We start from the raw sequence: 26,783 nt of genomic DNA, 5'->3' as shown, positions 1-26,783 counted from the left end.
AGTAGATAAGTCAGAACACACTTTATTCTTATTATTGACACTAATTAGACTTAAGGTGGCCATACATGGAGAGATCCGCTCGTTTGGCGATGTCGCCAAACGAGCGGATCTCCCTCCAATATGCCCACCTTGAGGTGGGCAATATCGGGCTGATCCGATCGTGGGCCCTAGGGCCCAACGATCGGATCCTAAAGATGCCTAAAAGGTGGTCGGATCGCAGGACCACATCAACGAATAGATGCGGCCGCGATCCAATGGGATTTTTTGTCCCATCCGATCGAGATCTCGATCGGTGAAGCCCGTTGGAGGGCCCCATACATGGGCCAATAAGCTGCCGACACAGTCTGTCGGCAGCTTTTATCGGCCCGTGTATGGCCACCTTTACATTCATCTTCCCCCTATTCAAAGGGGTCTGTACATTGCAATGGAAGAGGCAACAGTGATGGTTAACCCTTTGGCAGGACTTAATACATAGTGGGAAGCCATTAGAGAGCAGTGATGACAGGAAGGTGCTGCGGTTGCTAATGGGTTACAGACGTACGACTGCTCTCCATTAATCCCAAGCAAGGTGAGCGGGGCGGCTCTGTTTGTCTTGGCTCTATGAACACCTAATCACTCCTTGTAAAGAATGTGCATCTGGGGCCACCAGTCGGTTACGACCTCTACCAGCCATTAGGGCGGATTAGTAACGTGGTTGATCTAAAGATTTTTACCCCAATATGGGACACAATTGAACAAGACCAGGCTTATTAAATATTGGTTGCTACTGGTTACAACAATAAAGAAAGCTAAGCCTCTTGTATAAATACATATATATATGTAGTTGGCTTGCTGACTTTTACTGTTCAGTACTTTTTCCATGTGAATGGGAGTAAAGTCCAGCAAATAGAGATTCATTGGGTTACAATCAGCCCTTAGAGTGGGCGAAGTTCTGAGCACAAGAGTGGGATAGAATGTCAGTGCAAACAGAGCAATGTATTTATCATATTCCATATTCCCCGCAGCCTTTCCCCACATAATCATACTGGCTAATTTCAGCTAATTATACCCCCACCTCCAAAAAAAAAAGATCTTCTTGCCCAGACACGTTGACTTCATACATGTCGGACCCACCAACACCGAGTGCAGTGAGTAGAGCTCCGGGGACAAAAGTGATGGAGAAGATCATGCGACCAACTCTTACTGCCCAACACATAGGACCATCTTCCCTATGCAAATAAATAAAGGTTCCTGGAGCTTGCGTTTTAGGCTTAATTACGTTTTTAACAAAGACCCGGTGCTCTGTCATTCAGTGTTTTTTTAAGGTAGTGAATTACCCTACTGTTTGTTTGTGTAGCTGCTGCAGAGACAAGCGGAGGGTAAGTTAGAGGCTTATTAAGGCTTCTCTCCCCCGGGATCCCCAGGACAAAGCTGTGTGTGTGGGAGCCTCTAAGGCTAAGCTCCTTTCATTATTCTTCCTTAGGAAAACATGGAGCTCCCCCCTCCATCCCCAGTGTTGTCAGTGTCTAATTTCACTCCCTTCCTATACATGCTCCCTCTATAATGCACATGAGGAACAATATATGAGGGCTCAATCACAGCCACAGGAGAAAGGTGCAGTTATAGGAACTGATGCCATTAATTAAAGGTAGACTCGAAATAATCCTTCCAAACCCAACCAACACAACCCAAGGTGTGATCAATATTTATATACCTGTGCCCACCTTGGTCATCACAAGGGAAGGGAGGTGTGAGTATATAAATAAGTAACAGCAAGAAAGGGCATCAAGCATTCGGTTGCCCAAACCCATCCAACCCACGGTGGTTTTGGGCCAGTCCACAAAACACTATATCCGTGCACCAAAACAACATTCATCCCACCTCCTTCAAGTGCACCTACAGATGCTTGGGTTATGAAGGCGGTGGTAGCTTCAGGGTTCCCATTAGATTTGTGCCTACGGAATCAGGAGCACATGTCATTTTGATGTCAGAAATGCGCCATGTCCAATGTTTCACCGAGGATGAAGGTTTTCAGGTGAGGGCCGAGGTTTACTCTAGTGATTTTGCAGACACACTAAACTTCAAAAAGCCTGAGAGCAAACATTCATGGGACTTCCCCTAACAGAGAGCTGAGAAGAGTATCCGGTGGGGCCCCACAAAGCTTTTGAAGTTTCGGTGTGAAGTAGATGAAACGTATGACAGTATTTAGCTATTTTTAAACATATCACTGCGGGTTGCGGGGAGTGAGGAAGAACACGCGTCAGGCGATGCACAAAGACTGTCTGTAGACGTCCAACAGGGGTGGTTTCCATGGAGTTCAACCTTTGTCTCCCAACTGTCCACCAATGTCATGTCATGACCCAACGGCAAACAGTTTACGCTACCAAAACTATTCACCAAAAATGAGTCATGCCAACATGGAAATCTGGTTGGTAATGATAGCACTGGCCAACATATAGGGGCATATTTATCAAGGATCGAATTTCGAAGTAAAAAAACTTCGAAATTCGACCATCGGATTTGAGTACTTCGATAGTCGAAGTATTTTTTCCAGCGAAAACAGCCGCATTCGAAGCATGATCGAAGTAAAATCATACGATTGAACGATTTAACCCTTCGAGCAATTCGAAGGATTTTCCAAAAAAAAAACTTTGACTTCTCAAAACTTGCCCAAAAGCCTCAGATAGGTTCTAGGAGGCCCCCCATAGGCTAAACAGCAATTGGGCAGGTTTAAGGTGGTGAAGTGTCAAAGTCGAAGTTTTTCAAAGAGACAGTACGATTTTGGTCGAAGGTTTTTCAATTCGAATCAAAGTCGAATTTGGCCTATTCGATGGTCGAAGTACCCAAAAATTACTTTGAATTCGAAGTTTTTTAATTCGAAACTTCACCTCGACCTTTATAGAGTCTAGGGTCAACCAAACCACCGGTCCATGTTTGATCTGATTATTGCCCTAAAGCAGTGGCTGTAGGACTTCAGTTAAAGCCTTTGAGATCTAACATTTGGTTGGGGCTCTCTGGGCTCAAAAGAAGTTGACAGAATACCAAAAACGGCAATTGCAGCCATAGTTTTATGGAAATCTACAGTGGAAGATGCGTGTTCACCTGAAATTCCCCCACATGTAACTTTACAAGAGTACACAGAAGACATAATTTGCATCTATCCAAAATATTACCCTAACTGAGCTTTATTTTGGCTCCAGAAACACTGAACCCCACCAAGTTGACACTTAGTGAATAATCAGCCAAAATTCTGTATGTTCTGGGCATAGACATTATTATTATAGTTGAACAGTGGTAAAAAATGGGGCAGCCAAAGGCAAACTAAAGGGGAAACCAAGCCACTTAACTTTAGGGACTGGTTTTGACCCATCCCTTTGGCACTATTTGTGGGCATTTTGCACCTATTTGTGGCTGTCTCCTCTCCTTTTATAGAGACGTCTTAGTCAACTGTTACATTTCTCCTCTTCCAGATGTCTCCCAACTGTTCTACTCGGCCTCAGAAAAAAAAAGTCCCACTATAGAGACTTAAAACAGATGTAGAAACTCTGCCAATGCTAATAGAACATAAATAAAACATGAATCCTATCCTGTAATAAATGTTCTTATATCCCTCTGTGACTGCGGGCCTGCGAAGGGGTTGGGGAAGGTTGCCTGATTTTGGGATTTCACACGGACACATGGAAGGATCATGGAAATTCTGTGATGTACAGTTTGTATATATGAAACAAAGAGACATCATAAAAGCACATGTTCAATTTATGATGACACAATGGAAGTGTGCACGTAGCAGGGGCTCCATTGTGGCATCATAAATGCTCAATTTGTACAGTATTAATACTGCGCACTTGTGACCCCATGGCTTGTGTTACATTTCATACATTATATAGCGACACATAGTGACCCTGAATATCTGTAGCACTATTTTAAGCATGAATTAAGGGATCCCTGGATTTTGACTCACTCGTGGTCTCTCCCATCCATTATGGGTGCCCCTTATAGAACTGCCCTTCATTCGTATAATGAAGCCTTTCTAATTATGCCAACAACCCGCCCATGACCGATTCCACTCTGCTACACCTTTGAGTCACTTGGGGCCACCCTCTGTCATGGGACCCCTTTACCCCCCTGTAAATAAAGCTTAAATCCAAAGAAGGTTACATAGGAACAAGGTCCTTTTGCACTGGGTGAGCAATACCCTATGGGTAACCCAATATCCTAACGACAGGGGGCCATGCACATTTTTTTGTTCCCCAGAACAGGGAATGCAGGGTGCAGTGGGAAAAACCATCATTAAGGTGGGGGGGGAGTCAGACTGACTCTAAAAAGGGGTCCTGTGTTAAGTTGGGCTGAGAATTTAGATGGCAAGCTCTGTGAATCAGGGATTTACTGTATCTGGGGTAACAGGGTAGTAAACAGCTGATATGGAAACTTCTATTTGTCCACACAATTACGGATATGTATCGTTGTGATGATGAGGATCTCGTGAATGCATGTTTCATTTAAAGAGACAGTGACCAGGAAACCCAGGGACAAGCACAAAATCAGTGAGATCTCGGCAGCGGCTGTTCTGCTGCTGATAAAGTGGCTCCTTTATCTCCAAAGCCTTCAGCTGGCGTCTCTGCAAGGGAGGGGTGGGGGGGGGCAAGGGGAATTGCATTAGAGAGATTGTGGGTCTCTCCAGCAGAGGAAGAGTTAAATAACAGCCTGTATTGTGGGCTGCTCCCAGGTGCTATTGTGCGAGGGGTTGGCAGCCGTCCTGCATGTAAATGCACTGGGGGTGATGTGACATCAGTGGGTTACGGCTGGGGGTGAGGGGTCAGGGGGGAGGCTGCTGCCTGTATGGACTTGGTCCCTGAGTGCTGGTGGGAGTGGAAGAAGAAAAGGAGAAAAAAGGGGGGGGCAACTCTGTCCAACCAGAGTCATTGAGCTCCCTACACGCTGGATGGAAGCTTTTCTTTCCTCCCCAGCATGTCATTCCCTGCACAAGAGGAGAAGTTCAAATAAGGCTGCTGAGCTGTTCCTGGACTTTATCCTTCACGTTATGGATGGGAGACATTAGACCCGTGTGGGGGGCAATGCTGCCAGAGGAGGGTCCCGTTCTGCACCATCAGCTCTTCTTCTGCCCATGACCTGGAAATGCCCAACGGGGATCAGTAGTGCCCAGCAGTGCCAGTCTCACCATCGGGATTACACACATTTACAGGCAACGTTTGGGTTAAAGAGTCTCCAGTAAACACAGATCAGAAGGAGATGGAGAAGCAGAAGAGCTGCCATTGACTCCGAGTCCGAGAGGAGACGGGGTAAGTTTCACGAGTGGGAAAGGGAGAACTAATCCTGACAAATGCCACAGAGACTAACAATGAATATGTGTCTCCTCTGTTTAATTCAATCATTCACCAGTCTAGAACAATGGGATCCCCAAGCTGCCTGCGCCCCATTACTAGCATCTTCCCTTAAATGCTAATGTCACTATGGTAACAAGGGAGACCATAATATTCTGTGATGTGTATATAGAAGTTTATATTGTTTCCTATGCCAGGGCTTGGGCAACCTGGGTCCCTCCAGCAGTTTAGCCCTATAGGAAGCTTGAGAGAGGGACCAAGGGGTAGTTAAGATGCAGACACAATATCCTGGAGTTGGTGCAGCTGGAGAGGGGGAGTTAAGTCCCAGACTGAGCTAAAGTGGAGGTTCCCGAGAAGTTAATCCTAGTGACAAAGAAGAATCAAGCAGAAGTAACAGGACACTGTAGAATTAATCACAGTAGACTATTTGCAGCTACTTTTATTTCTACTTTCCATGGCTGATGCCCTTCCAAGAAGCTACTTGTGAATCTATTGCACCGTGACAATACATTGCACATAGTTGTGTAGAAACACTTTGCTGGCTGCAATGGTGACCCAGGATAGCTAAGCCCTACATGTAGCAAATGTGAAGATCCAGAGAGAGTGTTGAGCGCTAGATGAAGCTACTGAGGTGATTCAAGAGGAGTTCAGCTGTAAGTGCTGCTAGAGAGGGTTGCAGAGAAGTTAGGAGGAGATCAAGGTAGAAGTAAGTATTACAGGCAGCTAGAGAGGAGATCACAGGACAGTTCAATGTTAGAAAAGGGGTCAAAGAGGAGATAGAAAGGACTGAAGGGTATTCAATGTAGATAGAGAGAGTATCTAGGATAGGTGAAGAACTAAATGCAGATCTTGAGAAGATCCAGAAGGAGATAAGTCCCAGATGCAGATAGAGAGAGAATGAGAGAGGATCAGGAAAAAGCTACGTAGTAGATGAAGACAGAGAGGATGCAGGAGAAGATAAGTCCTTGATACAAATAGAGAGAGGTTTTAGGGTAGATGAAGCCCTAGATGCAGGTAGACAGGATCTAGGTGAAGATCTGGAGTAGGTAAAGCCCTAGATGCAGATAGAGAGGATTCAGGAGAAGATTTGGAGTAGGTGAAGTCCCAGAAGCAGACAGAGAGAGAATCTAGGGTAGGTTAAAGAAACCAGACTTTCCCTCCTGTAGCATCAGTCCCATTCAGCCTTGCACCCTCCCCTGCCCACTCACATTTCCTTGTGCTGTTGTACACTGGAACCTCTACAGCACTCACTGACTGTCACTGGAACCTCTACAACACTCACTGACTGTCACTGGAACCTCTACATCACTCACTGACTGTCACTGGAACCTCTACATCACTCACTAACTGTCACTGGAAACTCTACAACACTCACTGACTGTCGCTGGAACCTCTACATCACTCACTGACTGTCGCTGGAACCTCTACATCACTCACTAACTGTCACTGGAAACTCTACAGCACTCACTGACTGTCACTGGAACAACTGGATACAATGAAACCACAACCAGATATTTGGGGGTGCATTTGATTAGAGGAAAAGTGGTAGTTGCTGGGGTAGAGATGTCCATGCGGTGGCCCTCCAGCTGTTGATAGGAGCTAAGGAAGGGACCTCCCTTATCTGACTCTGACCTCTGTTGCTGTATGCTGGGGAGGGGGGTCCCGGATGAGGGGGGGGCTTATCGGGCAGATATCATTGCTGTTACTTTCCTGGCAGCAGTCAGTACTCGGCAGCTACAGTCAGGAAGTAGAAGAGGCTGGCTTTGTTATGCTAGCTACAGGGGGCTTGCTGAACTACTACTCCCAGCATGCCATGAGAGCTTTCATTGGCCCGTGATGTTCTTTCAATTACAAGTTGCCTTTGGGAGCAATGTGACAAGACCATTACTGTGTATTAATCATACAAGATGTCACTGCTCCCCGCTGATTAGTGGCGTGTGCTTGCATGTGTTACCCCCACCATGCGTGTGCTGCTATTATGTACGTTGGGACAGCCCGGGACAAACATGTGTTCTCAGAAGGCTCTGTGTTTAAAGGGTTTCCAGCCGGCCAGTCCAATAAAAACAATCCCAATAGAATGGAATCCCCATTAGAACAATAGGCCATTGTGTGACTACACACAGCAGTTGTGTTGGATGGGATTGTGGGTTACCCTGCTATAAATTCTCTCTCAGCCGAAGCCAACATATCCAACAGCTGCTCATTAACTATATCAATGATAATATATTCATATAGATACAGAGAGGTGCTGCTGTATACCTGGTGTCAAACAGCAGTGAGTTTGGGGTGCCCATGTAGCTCCATTCATTTATCTGACTGCTGGAATTACTGTGCCGGGACAATAATGTTGTAATAAAACAATGCTCCACCTAAACATTCAGCATCTATATGTAATGCCACAGACAGTACCAAGCTTTACATGCCAAGAGACCCGGGAAGGGCCAGAGACAGCTGATTTCATGGCTATTGCCCCAAGTAGCCAACCATATGTAACAGCAGCTTGCACACAGAAACCCCATTGCACTCCAAAGATACCAATGTTTGAAGAACTTCTACTAAAATAGCTGACCCCTCTGAGATACTTTCTCCTAATATAACAACAGATGGAGCACCACTTCCTTGCCCCATCTCAGGTTTCCCATGGGAATGACAGCTTGTGCCCTGCTGGACATTCTTGGCTTCCTAGTCACCGGCAATATTACACGACTTTATTAAGAAGGTCCTATCACCGAGGAGCACCATAGTTGTTAGCTACGGTGGCCTTTAACCAAAGTCATTAGAGGAGAGGAAGGGTTTTGGGCTCAATCAGGAGGCAGTGTCCCACCACCATTTCTGTAGTGGATGCCGGTCTCAGTAGAGAACAATACGTTGGGAACCAGGGGACCCTGGTGGACCACGCACCAGAAAGGAAAATATTTGCTCTCTGAGTGGGGATTCCATATCTAAGCAATTACCAGGGAAAACGACTCCACCATATGTTGAGAAGAGAAAGCTCTTTGGATGTCCCACCTGTGCCTTATTTAGAGCCAGAGATGCTCACACAGTGGCCTCCAGAAATACTCGCTACTAGTCATTCCATAGCAAATCAACTGCTGCAGGGGGAGGCTTTCTGATTCTATTTAAAGGAAGCCGGGTTGGTATTTTTGGGATGTTTGAAACTGTGTCTATAAATGCCCCTCTTCTATACATCTAGTATCTGTTAGTACTCCATTGTGCTTTAAAGGCACTCACAAAAGAGGAATTTTGTTCTATCATTAGTGGTTACAGTTACTCACTGGGCACTAAAGCCTTTGGGACTTTATACTGTACCGTATTCCTTTCTGCTGACTGGACAATAACTTGCCTCTCATGAAGGTTAACCACAGGTTTCTATGGTGTCTCCTTCCCAAATGTCTGGGAACCACAAGGCCAAAAGTGTGATGGGAAATGGACATTTGGCCAAGAACATACATTTATGACTCATGTAACCTCATTGCTCCATAAAGTAGAAAGGCTTTATGGTGAAGAAACCAACTCCAGTCTTAAAGAAACATACACTGTGATGACATTCTGATTATAGATGGAATGGAGTTAAGTGGGGGCATCGTGATAACCCATGATAAAATGTGAATTAACCATAGGCAGCTGTCATCTCTAAGCATCAAATGTACAAGAGATTACCACTGGTGCGGTGGTGGGAACAGGAAACCTTCTAACATAATTATCTGATGAGTCCAACCATGCAATAAGGTCTGGCCAAGATCATCGGGAAGAATTTAGACCAACGAGCTTTCCTTTGCATCAGTCCAATATGAGGATGATTATGTTTGAGTATAAGTAGGGTAATTAAAGGAGCAATAAAGAGCGAGATCCTTAACATGAGAAGTAGAAAATAGAAAGTTACTGTCTCTGGACTTATGGATCTATTACCCATCATGCCAGTGCTTGGCCAGTTCTTCTTACAATCCAGTTCTTACAAAACAATGACAAGCTTGACATCAGGAACTTTATGCAAGACTTTGTCCAGTGGTATGTCCTTATCTGCCCAACAGAGGTCTACCGATCTCTGCAGTTCAGGTTAACAAGATGCTGTGCTCTCCTGACAAGGTCTCCCTAGGTCCAATTATTAAAAAAATGGCTCCATACAGGGGCCAGTATTTTGCTGATATGGCCTTGTCAAGCACTAACCTAACCATGTGGTGGGCAGTCGAAAAAGGATGGTGAGATAGATGAGGAGAACTGATGCTATTAAGGAGGCTGCAGCTACAGATTTCTTTTGGTCAGGTTACAAAGTCCCAATGGACGATGACTTCATAAAGAGGTACTCTCCTGACGGGTCTTCCATTATGATGAAATGGCTTCATACAGGGGCCATTCAACTGGACGATGACTTCATGAAGAGGTCCTCTCCTGACGGGTCTTCCATTATGATGGAATGGCTCCATACAGGGGTCAATAAACTAAGTCTGGAAGGGCCACCTGATCCCTCACAATGTTCAAGTAAGCCTTGGGTTTAGATATGCAGGGCTTGGGACTTGGAAAGGCCCTCATAGGGTTGAGCAGCAGGTTATTGTGCCTCTTGTTTGATGTTTTATTGGTGCCAAAATGCACATTTGAACATGTTTTTGACGTGAAGAGCTGATGGGTGGCTTCTATTCACATATGAATTGGGTGTTTCTATACCGACGGCAATATGCCAGAAATAAGCCTAAGTGGGTAGAAACCTGTTGTGTTAGTGTGAGTCCTTGGCGAGCTTGTCTAACTTAGTTGTCAACACTGAATCTTGGGATGATAGGCCTGGAACTTGTAGTTTAACAACAGCAGGAAGGCTGACCATTGGATGTCCCAGCTAGAAGCAAAGCATCCCAATAACAGTTTAAGCAACCAATGAAAGGTCTGTGTAAATAAGGCGCGGTGTTTAGCTCACAATGAGGGTAAATATTAAGTCAAGGAACATGGAATAAGTGACGACACCTAATTCCCTAATAATGTTTATATCTCTGTATTTATAACGAGGCAGAAACAATAAACAGACTCAATGGGAAAAGGAGATACAACAGCGACTGTAACCGAGCAACGAGCATCCCAATGACATACAGCGGCACATACAGATAAACACGTGCCGTCATACGTGTAACTGACATATACAATTAATCTGCCAAGCAGCATTCCATACATTCCCTCTGCTGTGCTTAAGATTAACTAACTGCCGGCCCTCCCGTGCAACTGCCAGATTTCCATGCATACACAAGGACGTCCATCGTCCACATTCTTCAATCAAACGCCGATCCGTTAAGTAAAACAACTGTTTACACTCAGTCAGTTGCAATTAAAAGCGATGGGATCGTGGGGCGGGAACAAGCTCTTAGTCATGCTCGCTGGCTCGCAAACGCCCTTAAAACCCTGTGGAATTCTGGGAATGTTTACAGCAGTGAATGGACAGTTTACAGTGTTATCCTTAGGGCTTTGGATAACCAACTATAGAGGTTCATTGGTACCAGATCAAGGATCTCAACCCATTGCTCTGCTCTCTACCACTATGGACCAACCATACTAGTTGCAAGGTGACTACTCGACCCAGTTGAAGCCTACAAGACAATGACAATGGCTGGCCACTTGAGGGCATCCCTGTAGCAGGAAGGTTCAGATAATTATGGAATCCATCCCAGACCATAGACCAGTGATCCCCAACCAGTAGCTAGTGAGTAACATGTTGCTCCCCAACCCCTTGGATGTTGATCCCAGTGGCCTCAAAGCAGATGATTATTTTTGAATTCCAGGTGTACTGCCAAACAGACTCTCCTGTAGGCTGCCAGTCCATATAGGGACTACCAAATAGCCAATCACAGCCCTTATTTGTCAGCTGATCTTATATTACTCGCCCTTTCCATTTCCAGTGTGTGCAGTGGCCAGTGGCAGCAGCTCTGCTTCCCGATCCTTTGCATGTTGCCTTGGTGCCCCCATGCTTTACCCCAGGTTGACCCGCTGTAAGCTAAATTAAAATAATGGCTCAAGTAGGTGCTAATTGCTTTAATTTGACCCCGGTTAGCAAGTCCCTCGTTGCTGGGTTGGATTGTAAAGATTTCACGGTAGCGGACGGGTTCCAAAAATAACAGAGGGTGCAGTGAATAGATCCTTTGTGCTGGGGCTGCTGCACTCGCTCCTCAGCAGAACGGCACCTCGCTGACACCAGAGAATAATATAGAACTTGCTATGCACGACGCATCTCCCAAAAGTCTCCCGTTTCTCTATGTAAAGTTTGGCTTCGTAGCTGCCAATCTAGAGGGCACATAGAGTTCCCTAGCACTCACCCTTGCATTGCCATCCATTGTAACCCACAATAAACCAACAACTCTCAGGCTACACCCCCTGGAACTCTCAGTACCTAATTATATACATTTCACTATTAGCTCCGCCCACAACACATGGCAGAATGCGAGCTTATCGCTTGTTAACGACTTGGCCGCAAATATAAAGGCGCCGACGCAATCTCTGTCCCATAAACACACGCTGCTCGCCGGAACAGAAACAAAGGCGATTCGTTAAGGACGTCTGACAAGTCTCTTGGTTAATGGGCTAATTAGAATATGCGCCCGTTATTAAATGTTCTGTAGAATTACAAACAGCTGCTTGAGAGTGCGAGCGACAGACCTTTCACTGGCCCCTCAACTGCGGGGCCCCATTTATATACACAAGTTTAATTGCTGAGAAACAAATGTAACAAGTTGTAACAGCGATAAAGAGATTGTAATGCAACTGTCACAATTCCCTTCCCACTGCATTCAATTAAATATATCACAGCCAATGATTCAAACAGCAGTCCTGTCCTGCTTTATGGCAGCTGAGATTCTAGCTATCTGTATAACAGAACATTCTGTCCCAGTGGCTGCACAGATCCTATCTGATCCCCATTGTAAGCAACAGTCCTGTCCTGCTTTATGGCAGCTGAGATTCTAGCTATCTGTATAACAGAACATTCTGTCCCAGTGGCTGCACAGATCCTATCTGATCCCCATTGTAAGCAGCAGTCCTGTCCTGCTTTATGGCAGCTGAGATTCTAGCTATCTGTATAACAGAGCATTCTGTCCCAGTGACTGCACAGATCCTATCTGATCCCCATTGTAAGCAACAGTCCTGTCCTGCTTTATGGCAGCTGAGATTCTAGCTATCTGTATAACAGAACATTCTGTCCCAGTGGCTGCACAGATCCTATCTGATCCCCATTGTAAGCAGCAGTCCTGTCCTGCTTTATGGTAGCTGAGATTCTAGCTATCTGTATAACAGAACATTCTGTCCCAGTGGCTGCACAGATCCTATCTGATCCCCATTGTAAGCAGCAGTCCTGTCCTGCTTTATGTCAGCTGAGATTCTAGCTATCTGTATAACAGAACATTCTGTCCTATTGGCTGCACAGATCCTATCTGATCCCCATTGTAAGCAGCAGTCCTGCCCTGCTTTATGGCATGTGCATGTATCCCAATATAGTTTTTTATTACATGGCTCCTACTTGATCTGAAACTGTTTTGTTTTTTATCCACAGAGAGTATTATCTAACTAATTTGCTTGCTGCCCCCAGCCCAAACCACAAGACAATGGTACCCCTAAGGATCTGTATTTTGCTCCTCTTCGTGGCATTAAGGGGCTCACATGGGGGCAACACCCAGGAATTCCAGAGCAGTGAAGGGTCGGAGCAGGAGTTTATTTACATGAACAGAGAGAGGCGAGCGGTGCCGGAGTCACATGACAAGTGCACCTACACGTTTATTGTGCCCCAGCAGAAGGTGACGGGGGCCATTTGTGTGAACTCCAAGGATCAGGAGCCGGGGTATGAAACGCGTCTGCACAAGCAGGAGATAGAGCTGCTGAATAGTGAGCTCCTCAAGCAGAAGCGGCAGATCGAGGCCCTGCAGCAGATGGTGGAGGTGGACGGCGGAATCGTCAACGAGGTGAAACTGCTGCGGAAGGAGAGTCGGAACATGAACTCGCGGGTGACCCAGTTGTACATGCAGCTGCTGCACGAGATCATCCGCAAGAGGGACAATGCCTTGGAACTGTCTCAGCTGGAGAACAAGGTCCTTAACCAGACGGCCGAGATGCTGCAACTCACCAACAAGTACAAAGACCTGGAGCACAAGTACCAGCACTTGGCCTCGCTCGCCAGCAACCAGTCCATCGTTATCTCCCAGCTGGAGGAACACTGCAGAAAGGTGCCCCCGACCCAAACTAAGCCCCTCCCACAGCCCCCACAGCAGCCAAACAAGGTTTATAACCCCCCCAACTACAACCGCATCATCAACCAAATATCAACCAATGAGATTCAAGGAGATCAGAATTTAAAGGTCTTGCCACCTCCTTTGCCCACCATGCCTCTATTCACCAGCAACTCCAATTCCACAGACAAGCCCTCTGGTAAGTTCCCTTCTATGGGTATTGTGTGCCGGGAGTGGGATAAAGGGGGATTTTACCAGGGGAAACCATATGGCACCTCCTTCCATATGTATAAATATACAGAGAAGGAATGTTCTGGGCACACAACAAGCTATACCCTCATACTGTACTGTCTAAGGGAATCAATATGGCACCTCCTCCCATATGTATAAATACAAATATACAGAGAAGGAATGTTCTGGGCACACAATAAGCTATACCCTCATACTGTACTGTCTAAGGGAATCAATATGGCACCTCCCTCCTCCCATATGTATAAATACAAATATACAGAGAAGGAATGTTCTGGGCACACAATAAGCTATACCCTCATACTGTACTGTCTAAGGGAATCAATATGGCACCTCCTCCTCCCATATGTATAAATACAAATATACAGAGAAGGAATGTTCTGGGCACACAATAAGCTATACCCTCATACTGTATTGTCTAAGGGAATCAATATGGCAGCACCCTCCTCCCATATGTATAAATACAAATATACAGAGAAGGAATGTTCTGGGCACACAATAAGCTATACCCTCATACTGTACTGTCTAACTCTAAGGGAATCAATATGGCACCTCCCTCCTCCCATATGTATAAATACAAATATACAGAGAAGGAATGTTCTGGGCACACAATAAGCTATACCCTCATACTGTACTGTCTAAGGGAATCAATATGTCACCTCCTCCTCCCATATGTATAAATACAAATATACAGAGTAGGAATGTTCTGGGCACACAATAAACTATACCCTCACACTGTACTGTCTAAGGGAATCAATATGGCACCTCCTCCCATATGTATAAATACAAATATACAGAGAAGGAATGTTCTGGGCACACAATAAGTTATACCCTCATACTGTACTGTCTAAGGGAATCAATATGGCACCTCCTCCCATATGTATAAATACAAATATACAGAGAAAGAATGTTCTGGGCACACAATAAGCTATACCCTCATACTGTACTGTCTAAGGGAATCAAGATGGCACCTCCTCCCATATGTATAAATACAAATATACAGAGAAGGAATGTTCTGGGCACACAATAAGCTATACCCTCATACTGTACTGTCTAAGGGAATCAATATGGCACCTCCTCCTCCCATATGTATAAATACAAATATACAGAGAAGGAATGTTCTGGGCACACAATAAGCTATACACTCATACTGTACTGTCTAAGGGAATCAATATGGCACCTCCTCCTCCCATATGTATAAATACAAATATACAGAGAAGGAATGTTCTGGGCACAGAGGGAATCAATATGGCACTTCCTCTAAGGGAATCAATATGGCAGATGGGACTCAGGTATGAAGATTGCCCCAGTGCACTTGATGCCAGTTGGGTTAGTGCCCATGGGTGCAGAGTACTTTGAGCTATTAAGGACAGGGCATTGGCTCACTGTGTTCCTATGACGTATAACAAGATCCCAGTGGCAGAGAGACAACAGAAACATTTCCCTTCAGTTCTGGCTGCTGGTCCGTTTGGAGACCCATGTGCAGAGTAATGAGTGTAGGAAGTACATAGCACTGTGCTGGCTCTGAGCCTCGGAGCTGCTGTTTGGCAACAGTCACTTCTCTAATTCTGTGTCCCAGGGGATCATGTCCCAAAAAAGCTCTCCAATAGGCATTGTTTCCCTGAGAATCAGAATGGCGATGCATTTCTCTGCTTCTGTGTTGGTCCCGGATGTGGATTGGCTGTGTCCTGTAAGCCAATCAGTGCTGAGTGATATATTTGTATTTATACATATGGGAGGAGGGAGGTGCCATATTGATTCCCTTAGACAGTACAGTATGAGGGTATAGCTTATTGTGTGCCCAGAACATTCCTTCTCTGTATATTTGTATTTATACATATGGGAGTTGGAGGTGCCATATTGATTCCCTTAGACAGTACAGTATGAGGGTATAGCTTATTGTGTGCCCAGAACATTCCTTCTCTGTATATTTGTATTTATACATATGGGAGGAGGTGCCATATTGATTCCCATAGACAGTACAGTATGAGGGTATAGCTTATTGTGTGCCCAGAACATTCCTTCTCTGTATATTTGTATTTATACATATGGGAGGAGGAGGTGCCATATTGATTCCCTTAGACAGTACAGTATGAGGGTATAGCTTATTGTGTGCCCAGAACATTCCTTCTCTGTATATATGTATTTATACATATGGGAGGAGGAGGTGCCATATTGATTCCCTTAGACAGTACAGTATGAGGGTATAGCTTATTGTGTGCCCAGAACATTCCTTCTCTGTATATTTGTATTTATACATATGGGAGGAGGAGGTGCCATATTGATTCCCTTAGACAGTACAGTATGAGGGTATAGCTTATTGTGTGCCCAGAACATTCCTTCTCTGTATATTTGTATTTATACATATGGGAGGAGGAGGTGCCATATTGATTCCCATAGACAGTACAGTATGAGGGTATAGCTTATTGTGTGCCCAGAACATTCCTTCTCTGTATATTTGTATTTATACATATGGGAGGAGGAGGTGCCATATTGATTCCCTTAGACAGTACAGTATGAGGGTATAGCTTATTGTGTGCCCAGAACATTCCTTCTCTGTATATTTGTATTTATACATATGGGAGGAGGGAGGTGCCATATTGATTCCTTTAGATGGTACAGTATGAGGGTTTAGAAGGCTGGGTGGTGCAGAACATTTTCATATTGAATAAACGTTTAATGGAAATGTATAAATTGTGCACATTTGGTCATTACAGGATGATGCCCATACAGAGGGGATAGGGTGGGAATATTTACATGGATAGCTGGGTCTTTTGACAACACACCAGGCTGCTGTTAAAGGGTTTTTTCCCCTTTAAATGAACTGTTAGTGTGATGTAGCGAGGGATATTCTGAGACAATTTGCAATTGGTCTTCATTTTTTATTATTTGTGGTTTTTGACTTATTTAGCTTTTTATTCAGCAGCTCTCCAGTTTGCAATTTCAGCCGTCTGGTTGCTAGGGAAAAAATTCCCCTAGCAACCATGCATTGATATGAATAAGATACTAGAATATGAATAGGAGAGGCCTGAATAGAAAGATGAGTAATACCAATAAATAGTGGGAGAGGTGGAGCAGGGAACGCTGGGCAGCTATTTGCACGGCTGGTACAGAGTCAGGAGCTGTTGGAATTCTGGGTGTGCCCACAGCCTGGGGGCTACAAGTCCCATTAAATACAAATCCCGTGTGTGAGCGGATCAACATGGCAGCGCACGCTCTGCAATAGAAGGAACTGTTGTTCAGCTGCAAGAACTCTCCATTATATAATTATCCAATAACAATAAACACAGGATTTGTTTTTTTTCCAACTCATTAACAGAAGATCCCCAATTCAGCCTCTCCATCCTATTAAAGGGCAAGTAAAATGAAAACTTCTGCTGATGGGGGGGTTACAAGTATAACTAGGGGATGTGTAGTTCAATCAGAGCTGATGGTCCAGAGGGAAACTTGCCCAAGTTCCAGTAACCTCACAGACCGGCACAGATAAAGGGCTGGGGCTCGTCTCTCAGTATCATTTATGGATAATTATAAGAATGTTCCTGGCGCTAATTAGGGCCCAAGGGCCCGGCTGTCTGTCCGTCATACCTGACATTCCACTCCAATCACTAAACAACAATACGACCCTGACTCCTGACCTTTTCATCCGCAGTAACACAATGTCACAATCTGGACCAGGACCAGAACCTGCCTATAACAACACTTATTATAATCCATTCTGTTTTATATAGTATAACAGCAATGTCAACTTGTTGGGAAATGTTATGTGGTGCCCCTCACCTGCCCAGGTATGGCCCACTCCCCCATAGTGTGGAACACGCAGAGTTAAGTGTGCAGTTGGCTTGTGGCATGTAGGTGGGTACAAGGCCAGTTGAGTTATGGCATGTAGGTGGGTACGAGGGTAGTCAAGTTATGGCATGTAGGTGGGTAGGAGGGCAGTTGGGGTATGGCATGTAGGTGGGTACAAAGGGAGTTGGGCTATGGCATGTAGGTGGGTACAAAGGCAGTTGGGTTATGGCATGTAGGTGGGTACAAGGCCAGTTGGGTTATGGCATGTAGGTGGGTATGAGGGCAGTTGGGTGATGGCATGTAGGTGGGTACAAAGACAGTTGGGTTATGGCATGTAGGTGGGTAGGAGGGCAGTTGGGGTATGGCATGTAGGTGGGTAGGAGGGCAGTTGGGGTATGGCATGTAGGTGGGTACAAAAGCAGTTGGGGTATGGCATGTAGGTGGGTACAAAAGCAGTTGGGTTATGGCATGTAGGAGGGTAAGAGAGCAGTTGGCTTGTGGCATGTAGGTGGGTACAAAGCCAGTTGGGTTATGGCATGTAGGTGGGTATGAGGGCAGTGGGTTATGGCATGTAGGTGGGTACGGTGGCTCCATTAGTCCATAACTTCGGTCCCAGCTCACATTATCTCCCGGGAGTTACAGACACAACTCATTGTACATATTGGGCACTCGCCAATGAGGCTGAGAATAAGCTTTGCACCGTTATTTGTTCTGAGCGGGTCTGGCGTCCGGCCTCATTTCCCATCACAACTCCCTGCTGCCAGGTGGGTGGGGTGCAGCTCCACTTCCACTAGGAAAGTTCCAAATTCCATTTAAACAGCGCAGAAGCAAACCCTCCGATTCCCAAATTCATCCTCCTTTCAAAGTTGCACGTATAAGGTGGGCAGGTCTTGCCGGCCAGCCTGGATATTTCTACCCAATACCAATGGGGAATAACAAAAGATTTGTTTCGTGATGATGTCATTGTTCCATGTCCTGGGCATGAGATCACTCATCAAAAAGTCATAAAACATAATGTAACCAGGGGTTCCTCCAAGCTTTGTGTCCCCTTCCTCTGAAGCCGAGTCCTCTTGCCCAATATGAGAACATGTTCCATACGTAATTGGATGTATATTCTCTGTCTCTCTAAGGACCATGGAAAGACTGTCTGCAGGCAATGGAAGATGGACATGACACCAGCAGTATATACTTAGTGAAGCCTGAAAATACCAACAGACTCATGCAGGTGTGGTGTGACCAGCGGCATGACCCTGGCGGCTGGACCGTCATTCAGAGACGTTTGGATGGATCCGTCAACTTCTTCAGGAACTGGGAGACTTACAAGGTAAGTGCATGAAGTCTCATTCCAAACATGCCAACACTAATGTGAATCTGGTGCATTTTGCCTGGTTCCATCAGCTACAGATAAAGGGACACATATTAGCAAGAACAATGTACCCCCTCCTGTAAATGCTGTAGCAGTTGTGTTATAATTGCACAGTTGTAGCACCACAAGGATACAATGAATGGCATTTTGAATGCAGAATAAAAACATTATTGCAGAGACTCTAACTGTGGTCTTGGCTGTTCCCTGTTCAAACTGTACTGGAAGTTCAGCCATCGGCTACACAACGTGAAAGGGCAAATATTTTCTTGTGGTGTTGGAGGATTTCCTTCCTTAGAGATCAATTCACTGCTGTTGGACACATGAAGCTGATGATATCACAGTTTTGGATGCAGAGTAGAACAAGAGGATCCCGAATCCCTTTCTTTGGGCAGACAGACCTGGGTGACACAATAAGTTCACTGAGCTTCCCGTTCAAATAATGTAGCAATCAGATGGGAGAACCAGCAGTGGTACCGGTCTTTCATCTCTATGCAAAGATCCAGCAGACGTGGCCATTAATTCTATTTTGAGTAGAATTGTCCAAAAGTGTCTCAGGGATCTAGAAGAGGAAACCTCATAATTGTGATACTAATGGCGGTTATGGGCTGATTTTTGGGTTACCTGATTAGATCAGAGACCCATCACTTATTGTCCATCTTAGACAACCACGTGTTTCCCCAAATGCCACCAGTATAGTCTGAATGAGAAGATTGGAACTTAAGTAGGAGGCAGGTTCTGACCCTGTTCATTGCCTGATCAGCCAAAGCTAGTGGTACGTCTTGACTGGTAGGACTGTTGGACTGTTCCTGACCGAAAAGATTGACAGTGTTATTTTTTTCTTAAATGTAGAAAGTAGGAGCTATGGACATGGCCCCAGACAGTTCCTGTAAAGAGACAGGAGTCTCCCACCCTTTGTTTGGAAATGATCTGTTGGACACGTGTTCCAGGCCACGTTCAAGGAAGCGAAGCCTTAAGGGCTCTTCTTGCTAATCTCTCAAACAGGAGCCAGGCTTTATTTCAAGCCCTAAAACAGTTTCCCAGATTCATCTTTTTTCCAGTGATCTTGTTAGGAAAGCACGAGCTGTATCCGTATAGCACACAGTCTTGGATCTGCAGTATACCTTATAAAAATTTCTCCCTAGGAATGTGGAGTTCTCTAACTAGGTCCCGTTCTGTCCTGCTGCCTTCAACCTACTGGTGTAGCACACCTAGTTAAAATTTTGGATTTGAGGTTCACTTTAAAACAAACAAGGCCAGATGAGATCATTGGAACAAGGTCCAAGCTTGATTCACTAAATGTTTACTCTCTCTCTATTCTATTCAGCTTGGATTCGGCAACATCGATGGCGAATATTGGCTGGGCCTTGAAAATATCTACTGGTTGACGAACCAAGACAACTACAAACTGCTGATCACCATGGAGGACTGGTCAGGCCGCAAAATGTTTGCTGAATATGCCAGTTTCCGCCTGGAGCCGGAGAGCGAATACTACAAGCTTCGGTTGGGTCGTTACCACGGCAATGCCGGGGACTCTTTCACCTGGCACAATGGCAAACAGTTCACTACACTGGACAGGGACCACGACGTGTATTCAGGTACATGCCCAGAAAAAGTCCAACGAGAAAAATGTAGGATCTTGTGTAGCTTTGAGGCATCTAAGTACTCCCCGGCAGATAATGTTGGTCAAATATGTCAAGTTTGTCCAACAATTGACTATATATTTGGGTCAATGTAGGGCAATAGTGGCTGAAAAATGCAACAAGGGACACAAGTAACATCACAAAAGTTGACTTTTGTCAGCGTTTGGGAAACGTTACACATACATTAGTGGACATACATACAGCTTTCTTTTAGTGGCCCCCTAAAAGCATGTGTTAAAACTGGTTTGTACAATAAGAAAAATAATGTGATGATAGATTCCCTTTAAAGATCGTTTCAGAAAGATGATCTAATACACCAACATCAAGCCAAAGTGAAGTCAGTGTTTCCATCAGACGCATTGGGATAGAATGTCTCACATTTTCTCTCAAACCTTGGCAGGGAAGCGCTCCACTTGGGGGGAATTGGGGTAATATATTCCCTGGCTCCTTTCCAGAGATCACTTCTTTTTTTTCATGCACTAGTAGCACTTTAAGATATACAGGAGAAGTTTTTTGAAAAGGTGGACGTGTTGGTTTTGGTGTCCTTCCACCAGAAGGCGCCATTCCTTTGTATTGCAGGTATCCCGTCATCTAACTTAAGTCATTTGAATCCCAAGATATGGATTCATGTTTCACATTGAAATCTTTGTCTCTTGCAGGTAACTGTGCTCACTACCAGAAGGGTGGCTGGTGGTACAATGCTTGTGCACACTCTAACCTCAACGGGGTCTGGTACAGAGGAGGGCACTACCGTAGCCGGTACCAAGATGGAGTTTACTGGGCCGAATTTAGAGGCGGGTCGTACTCATTAAAGAAAGTCGTCATGATGATCAGGCCCAACCCCAACACTTTCCACTAGTCACCAAATCATCTAAATGAAGTTCCCTTTCAGGTAGTGGCATCCAAAAAGGGACACAAAGACTTTTCTCCTGTGACAGGCTACAGAAACTTTGACTGTCCACAATACCTGTACTGTAACGTGCTGTATATTTTTTTGTCAATCCGTTTCTGACCTCTCCTCATACACAAGCTATTCCTGCAAGGGAGCATACCAACACACACCAGAAACCTATCACCCTCTTAGTTTACAAAACAACCCCTTTTCCACCCAATTCTCTGAGGTTTCCTCCACCCACACCCGACTATAAATAGCTTTCGTTGGTGCGTACGTAGGGCATAGCTTGTAATAATCCAAAGCACCATGTACTGTAACTCTATTATCTCAACGACGCAGGAGAGGACATCCGATGAAGTCTTGTAGCAATAAATTAGGTGTTAGTAAACCATTTCTTATTAGTTCCTTATAACATTTTGTACTCAATCAACTCTACAAGTTCCTCCTTTTGATTTTCACCCCAGCGGCACCCCTTCCATGGGAAGGTCCTGTTAGAACTATCGGCACTTAGACATGCTCCAGTACCCACCACACTTCCAGCCTTCTTTCCCTCTCAATGTACTGTATCCGTATGCTACTCTACTTACTTACGTGACTTCTTCTATCCATGTATTTGATCAGGGAAGGACACATTATGCTTTAAAGCACACAAATCTACCTGTACAGTATTTAGAGATATGTGTAAATATATATTTTTACAGAACAGACAAAAGAAATACACAACATACATCATGTACCTATAAATATTATCTCTGCTTTTAACCTTTTCTTATTTCATGGCAAGGTTCATGGCCATCTACGAAGGATTCTATCGCTGGAGTAATAAAAGGCTATCCTCCTTTGCAGGCAAATGATGGGTGCCAAATAATATTTAAATTGTTTGTGAGTAAAATATGAATGGTAATAGAAGGCACTGTTCTCTTTACAAAAAGAAAACACCAAATCAAATGAGAGTCATCTTGTTAAAGGTCAACAACCTAAACAAGCAAGTGGTCACCCTTGTTTAGTGCCACCATTTAGTCTTATGAGAACTTTGGTACATAGCTTTCCTAGTCCACCCCTCCAAAAAACATCAGATTATCGTGGAATAAAAACCCAAGGAGCCCAATGAAGTAAAATGTTCATCTCTTTTGTTAATTCAAGGTGTATATTATATTTTTGATAATTTCCAGTACATTATGAGGTACAAAATTACAATTAAAATGTAAAAAAAAAACAAGAAAAAAAAAAAACAGCTTTATTATGCAATTCTGGAACATTTAACACTGCTAATGATTATTTCCCCCCCTGTGCTTGAAGTGGCTGACTCTGAAACAGCTGGAATAACATAGTTTTGAGGGACCAAAAGCAAATTGTTGGTATGTAGCCAGGAGCTGAGTGTAAACCATTCGAAACTGGGAATAAAATGAATCATCATTTTTCACTAATAACTATTTTCTCATTCAATAAGAAACCGTATTTGGAGGGGTAATCCATTCTGAAGGACAACGGAACTTGTATGACATCACACAGGAAGCTAGTAGAGATCTACTAAGCTCCACCCCCACCAGTTGAAGTAACCATGCCAGTAATATAGGGGGGCAGATACTTGATGCATACCTCTGAATAAAAAAAATTAGTACATTTAGGCCACATCCCTAATTAACCCCAACATTTCCATAAAAAGTAGTCTGATCATAATTAAATATAGAGCTGGAAGGGGATAGTTATGTACATAAACAATTATGTCATAAGCCTAAGGTTTATTTGATTAACTGACGATCTTCAGGAACAACTGGGTGCCAAGAGGGTGTCTCGTGCCACCCAAAACTGTCTCTGAGTATTTTTTATGCATCCAGAGGCAGGGCAAGGGGTGTACAGAAGTACAGACTAGACTGAATGAAATGCAAAGTGGAAGAATAAACACAGGCACAGTAAAAAACGTTTCCCATCTTGCATTAAGCATTTTACTACGTGGCTCTTGATTTCTTTTGCTGATGTGCAAAGAGCCTGCTGAAGGCATTAAAACGAATCCGTACCCAAGCGTGGCAATGGCTCTTCCCTGAAAGACTGGACAGACATCACAAGGCCCAACTCCCGGCTAGGAGCTAGCAAACATCTGCTAAACAGATTTCGGGGATTACATGTAAACTGTCATCGCTATCTTAATAAAAAAGAGAAAGCCTAAAGAAGCTGCTGTGGAACTACAGTTCCCAAAATCCCCTGCCAGGCAACAGTTATATTATAATATTATCATCATCTTCAAAGTCTTAATTTCTGCCTGCTCTGTACCAAAAGACTTCAGGATAAGACTTACCAAACTAATTGGGCATTGCAACAAAGGACAACAGTGATGCCCTGTACTATCTTAAAGGGGATGTAAACCCCAAGATGAAACTTTGCCTGATGAAAGAAAATACAATTCTAAGCAACTTCCCAATATACAATCATTGCACACTTTCATTGGGTTTATAGCTATATGTGAATGTATTTGCTATTAAAAGCAGTATCTGCATTTCCATTACTCTGCTACCGGCACAGAATATTTAAAACATTGTTGCGAATCTCAGGCAGACAAGACTGTTTCTCAACGGCTTCTGTTACATTGTTTCAAAGTCATAGAATAAAAATATGGCGGACACACATTGCTATTCACTGCTGTGGGACAGTTACAAATAACTATAAACCCAGTGAGAAAGAGGGATGACTAGATACGGAGAAGTTAATTAGAATGACATTTTCTATCATTAGGCAAATTTTATTTTTGGTTTGAAAAGCCCTTTAAACCACCAACCAACTTAACAAGGCACTGCAATTGTTTTAATGAAAAGTTGTGCCAAAGAAGATCAGTGAAAAGTCTCTTGTTTCAATAGTCGGGACGCCAACGGTTTTAAAAAATCTCTGCTTTTCCTCAGTCATCTTGATCGTATTAATACCAAGCCACGGTTTAAGAGTACTTAGTATCATTTAAGGATGGGCCTAATTAAACCCGCTTGTTAAAGAAGACTGATCTTCACGTTAAATGGGAGTTGGGGGGGGACGGGACTGAAACTGCCACTTACAATTTTCTGGTGCCGTAATCATAAAACCATTCTCTTCAAAGTTAAATTGGTGGGGGATTGGGTTTCTTTGCCTACAATCCAGCCACATTTACTTAAAAATATGTTGACTTAGCAGTTCAAAGAAATTTACTGCTTGTGGGATTTTGTCGGAGCAGGTCAAACAGGGACACATGAGATATTAATGTTCCTGGCTGCTCGGTGAACCTCGGCTGCAGGTCAGCAATGCTAATCCCTGGCAACTACGGAAAGATGCCGAGTGTCTAGGAACTTACAGGTGATCTGTTAACCCACCATCCCAAGAGGCTTATAATTGGTCCGATTCCCACCACAACTGAATGATAAGCTTGGATAACACATCAAGAAGTACACATCTTATGTAGCGATGTAAGGGTAAAGGAACAAATATGTCATCCCAAGTCTGTAAGGTTTTGATATTACTCCAAGGATTTTTTGGCTTCTTCTTCCCAAAAGGCAGAAATGAGTTGCCAGTTAATGGCTTGTGTACGCTAATAGAAAAGCACTATGGCTGCAAACATGGATTTCTCTCTAAAAGTTTCCTTCTATCCAGCCAACACTCCCATTAACTACTGGGATAAATATCTTAAATAACAAGCTCCTCTTATTTCGAACAACAACACCAACTTAAAAGTTGGAGTCAGGGATATTTACCAGTGATAGTTCAGTGGTTCTCAACTCTGGAACTCGCTACCTTGGAAAGGTCTTGGAGCAGCTGAGGGGGAGCTTAGCCTGAAGGCCAGTTAGGGTGTGGTTTGAGGAGAACGGTCAATTGTCCTCCTAGATACCCATGAATGCCAGTTAGGAAGAGATATGGAGCGCCAATGTTTTGCTGTACTAGATACTTTTGGAACCATGACTGATATACTGAATATATAATCTATCTGTACCCATTTCATGATGTAATAGGGCCCTTGTCCAAAGATTAGACCTTCAGTTGGGACACCCTGACCAAAGGTTGGAGTTCAAGGAAAGGGGGGGGTTGAACTGTAAAAGATTGGCAACCACCGGCAAAGTGATTCATTAGGATTTAGTAAAATAAAATTGGAGGCAAGATATGTGCTTTCCAAAATGGCTCACCAATGGATTACGTTGGATAAGCCTATTTCTGCTTTCTGGAGATGTAATTACTGGCAGCTCTCCGATCTCACCAACTGTCTCCATTTTCAGGGAAACTCGCTTCTAATGTAGATTTGAGGGTTACAATAGAAGTCCCTTTCCTAGAAACTAACTCGTTAAGGCCCAGAAGATGCCACAAACTGCCACAATGACCATTCTGTTAATTCACAGATCATTTACTTTTCCACCTCTTCCCAGAGATATCAATCTGGATGTATTATAACGATCTAGTTCAGGTCAAGAGTTAAAAGTACTGAAATAAGCAGAGTATTCTGGGTGGCATTTCTAGGTGCTGCCTAAATCAGGCCCTTTGAACCTTCAATTTACCACCCAGGATGTATCTCCCCTGAGTCATGACCTGTTCATCTGGCTAAGCCCATTTACTTTACCTGGGGGACAACGGCACCTTTAACTTTGTTAGACGCTAAGTCATTTATTGGTCATTGTGTTCCAGACAGTTATTAGTGACTGCAAAGCAATTTCCAGAGCTTGTGTAAAATATTAAAGACAGATGGTTGGTGCAGGCTCATTAAATGAAATTAAAAATAGAAAAAAAGGCCTGTCTATTCTTTCTTGTCTGTGAAGATTACATGTTTATATCGAGACGACATCCTCAAGACACGATGCTCAACAAACACTGAGCTTGCCTGGAAACACATGTCAAATAACATTTAACTGCTGCAATTTCTTTCTTCTTACATTAACAAAGTGTGGAAATTCCTACAGAACCCCCCCATGGGATGACGCCATTTGTTCCACTGTGAAGACCAAACGCCGGTGAGTGAGGAACAATTTAACTAAGGGTTTTGTGGAGTGTTTCATTTCTTACATGGACAGTGCATGAGGGACAAACACGCATGGATTATCCATACAATTCAGACACAACTCTATGACCGTTGTGTGTTTGTAGAACCATTTGGCTGATCAGTCTCTCTTTTTAGCAATGTAAATTGGAACATTTGAGCAACCGATGACTCATGTTTATCCCAAAGTACAAAGTGACAGATCCAGAGCAGAAGGCACACAATAGCAATTACTCCATGGAGCTTGCTGTGCCCAAAATGACTCTTCCAGATGTTTCACTATCAAAAGCTAGGCCAAGGCAAAGCCACAATCACGCTGGGGATGCTTATCTCCTGCCCGAGAATGCTCCAAACCCTAT

General features: G+C 44.1%; 2 protein-coding genes across 4 annotated transcripts in view; one reads left to right on the top strand and one right to left on the bottom strand.

Annotated features, from left to right (window-relative positions):
* Positions 1-26,783, bottom strand: part of LOC108698168 (ras-specific guanine nucleotide-releasing factor RalGPS1) — a 183,120-nt gene that overhangs the window by 79,110 nt on the left and 77,227 nt on the right. The window lies entirely within an intron of this gene.
* Positions 4,877-22,873, top strand: angptl2.L (angiopoietin like 2 L homeolog). 2 transcript variants are annotated; one of them, XM_018228492.2, is made up of 5 exons: positions 4,877-5,279; positions 12,877-13,709; positions 18,676-18,869; positions 20,236-20,506; positions 21,211-22,873. In XM_018228492.2, the coding sequence occupies exons 2-5, from the start codon at positions 12,893-12,895 to the stop codon at positions 21,408-21,410; spliced, it is 1,482 nt and encodes a 493-aa protein (XP_018083981.1). In that variant the 5' UTR covers positions 4,877-5,279; positions 12,877-12,892; the 3' UTR covers positions 21,411-22,873.

The sequence above is a fragment of the Xenopus laevis genome, chromosome 8L (assembly GCF_017654675.1).
Source record: "Xenopus laevis strain J_2021 chromosome 8L, Xenopus_laevis_v10.1, whole genome shotgun sequence".
Lineage (NCBI taxonomy): Eukaryota > Metazoa > Chordata > Amphibia > Anura > Pipidae > Xenopus > Xenopus laevis.
Note: the sequence above shows the minus strand (reverse complement) of the source record. Positions and strands in the feature narration are given on the sequence as shown.

Coding starts and splice junctions, on each gene's coding strand:
- angptl2.L (XM_018228492.2), top strand. CDS start 12,893: ATGGTACCCCTAAGGATCTGTATTTTGCTCCTCTTCGTGGCATTAAGG. Junction 18,870..20,235: donor GGAACTGGGAGACTTACAAG/GTAAGTGCATGA, acceptor TATTCTATTCAG/CTTGGATTCGGCAACATCGA. Junction 20,507..21,210: donor GGACCACGACGTGTATTCAG/GTACATGCCCAG, acceptor TGTCTCTTGCAG/GTAACTGTGCTCACTACCAG.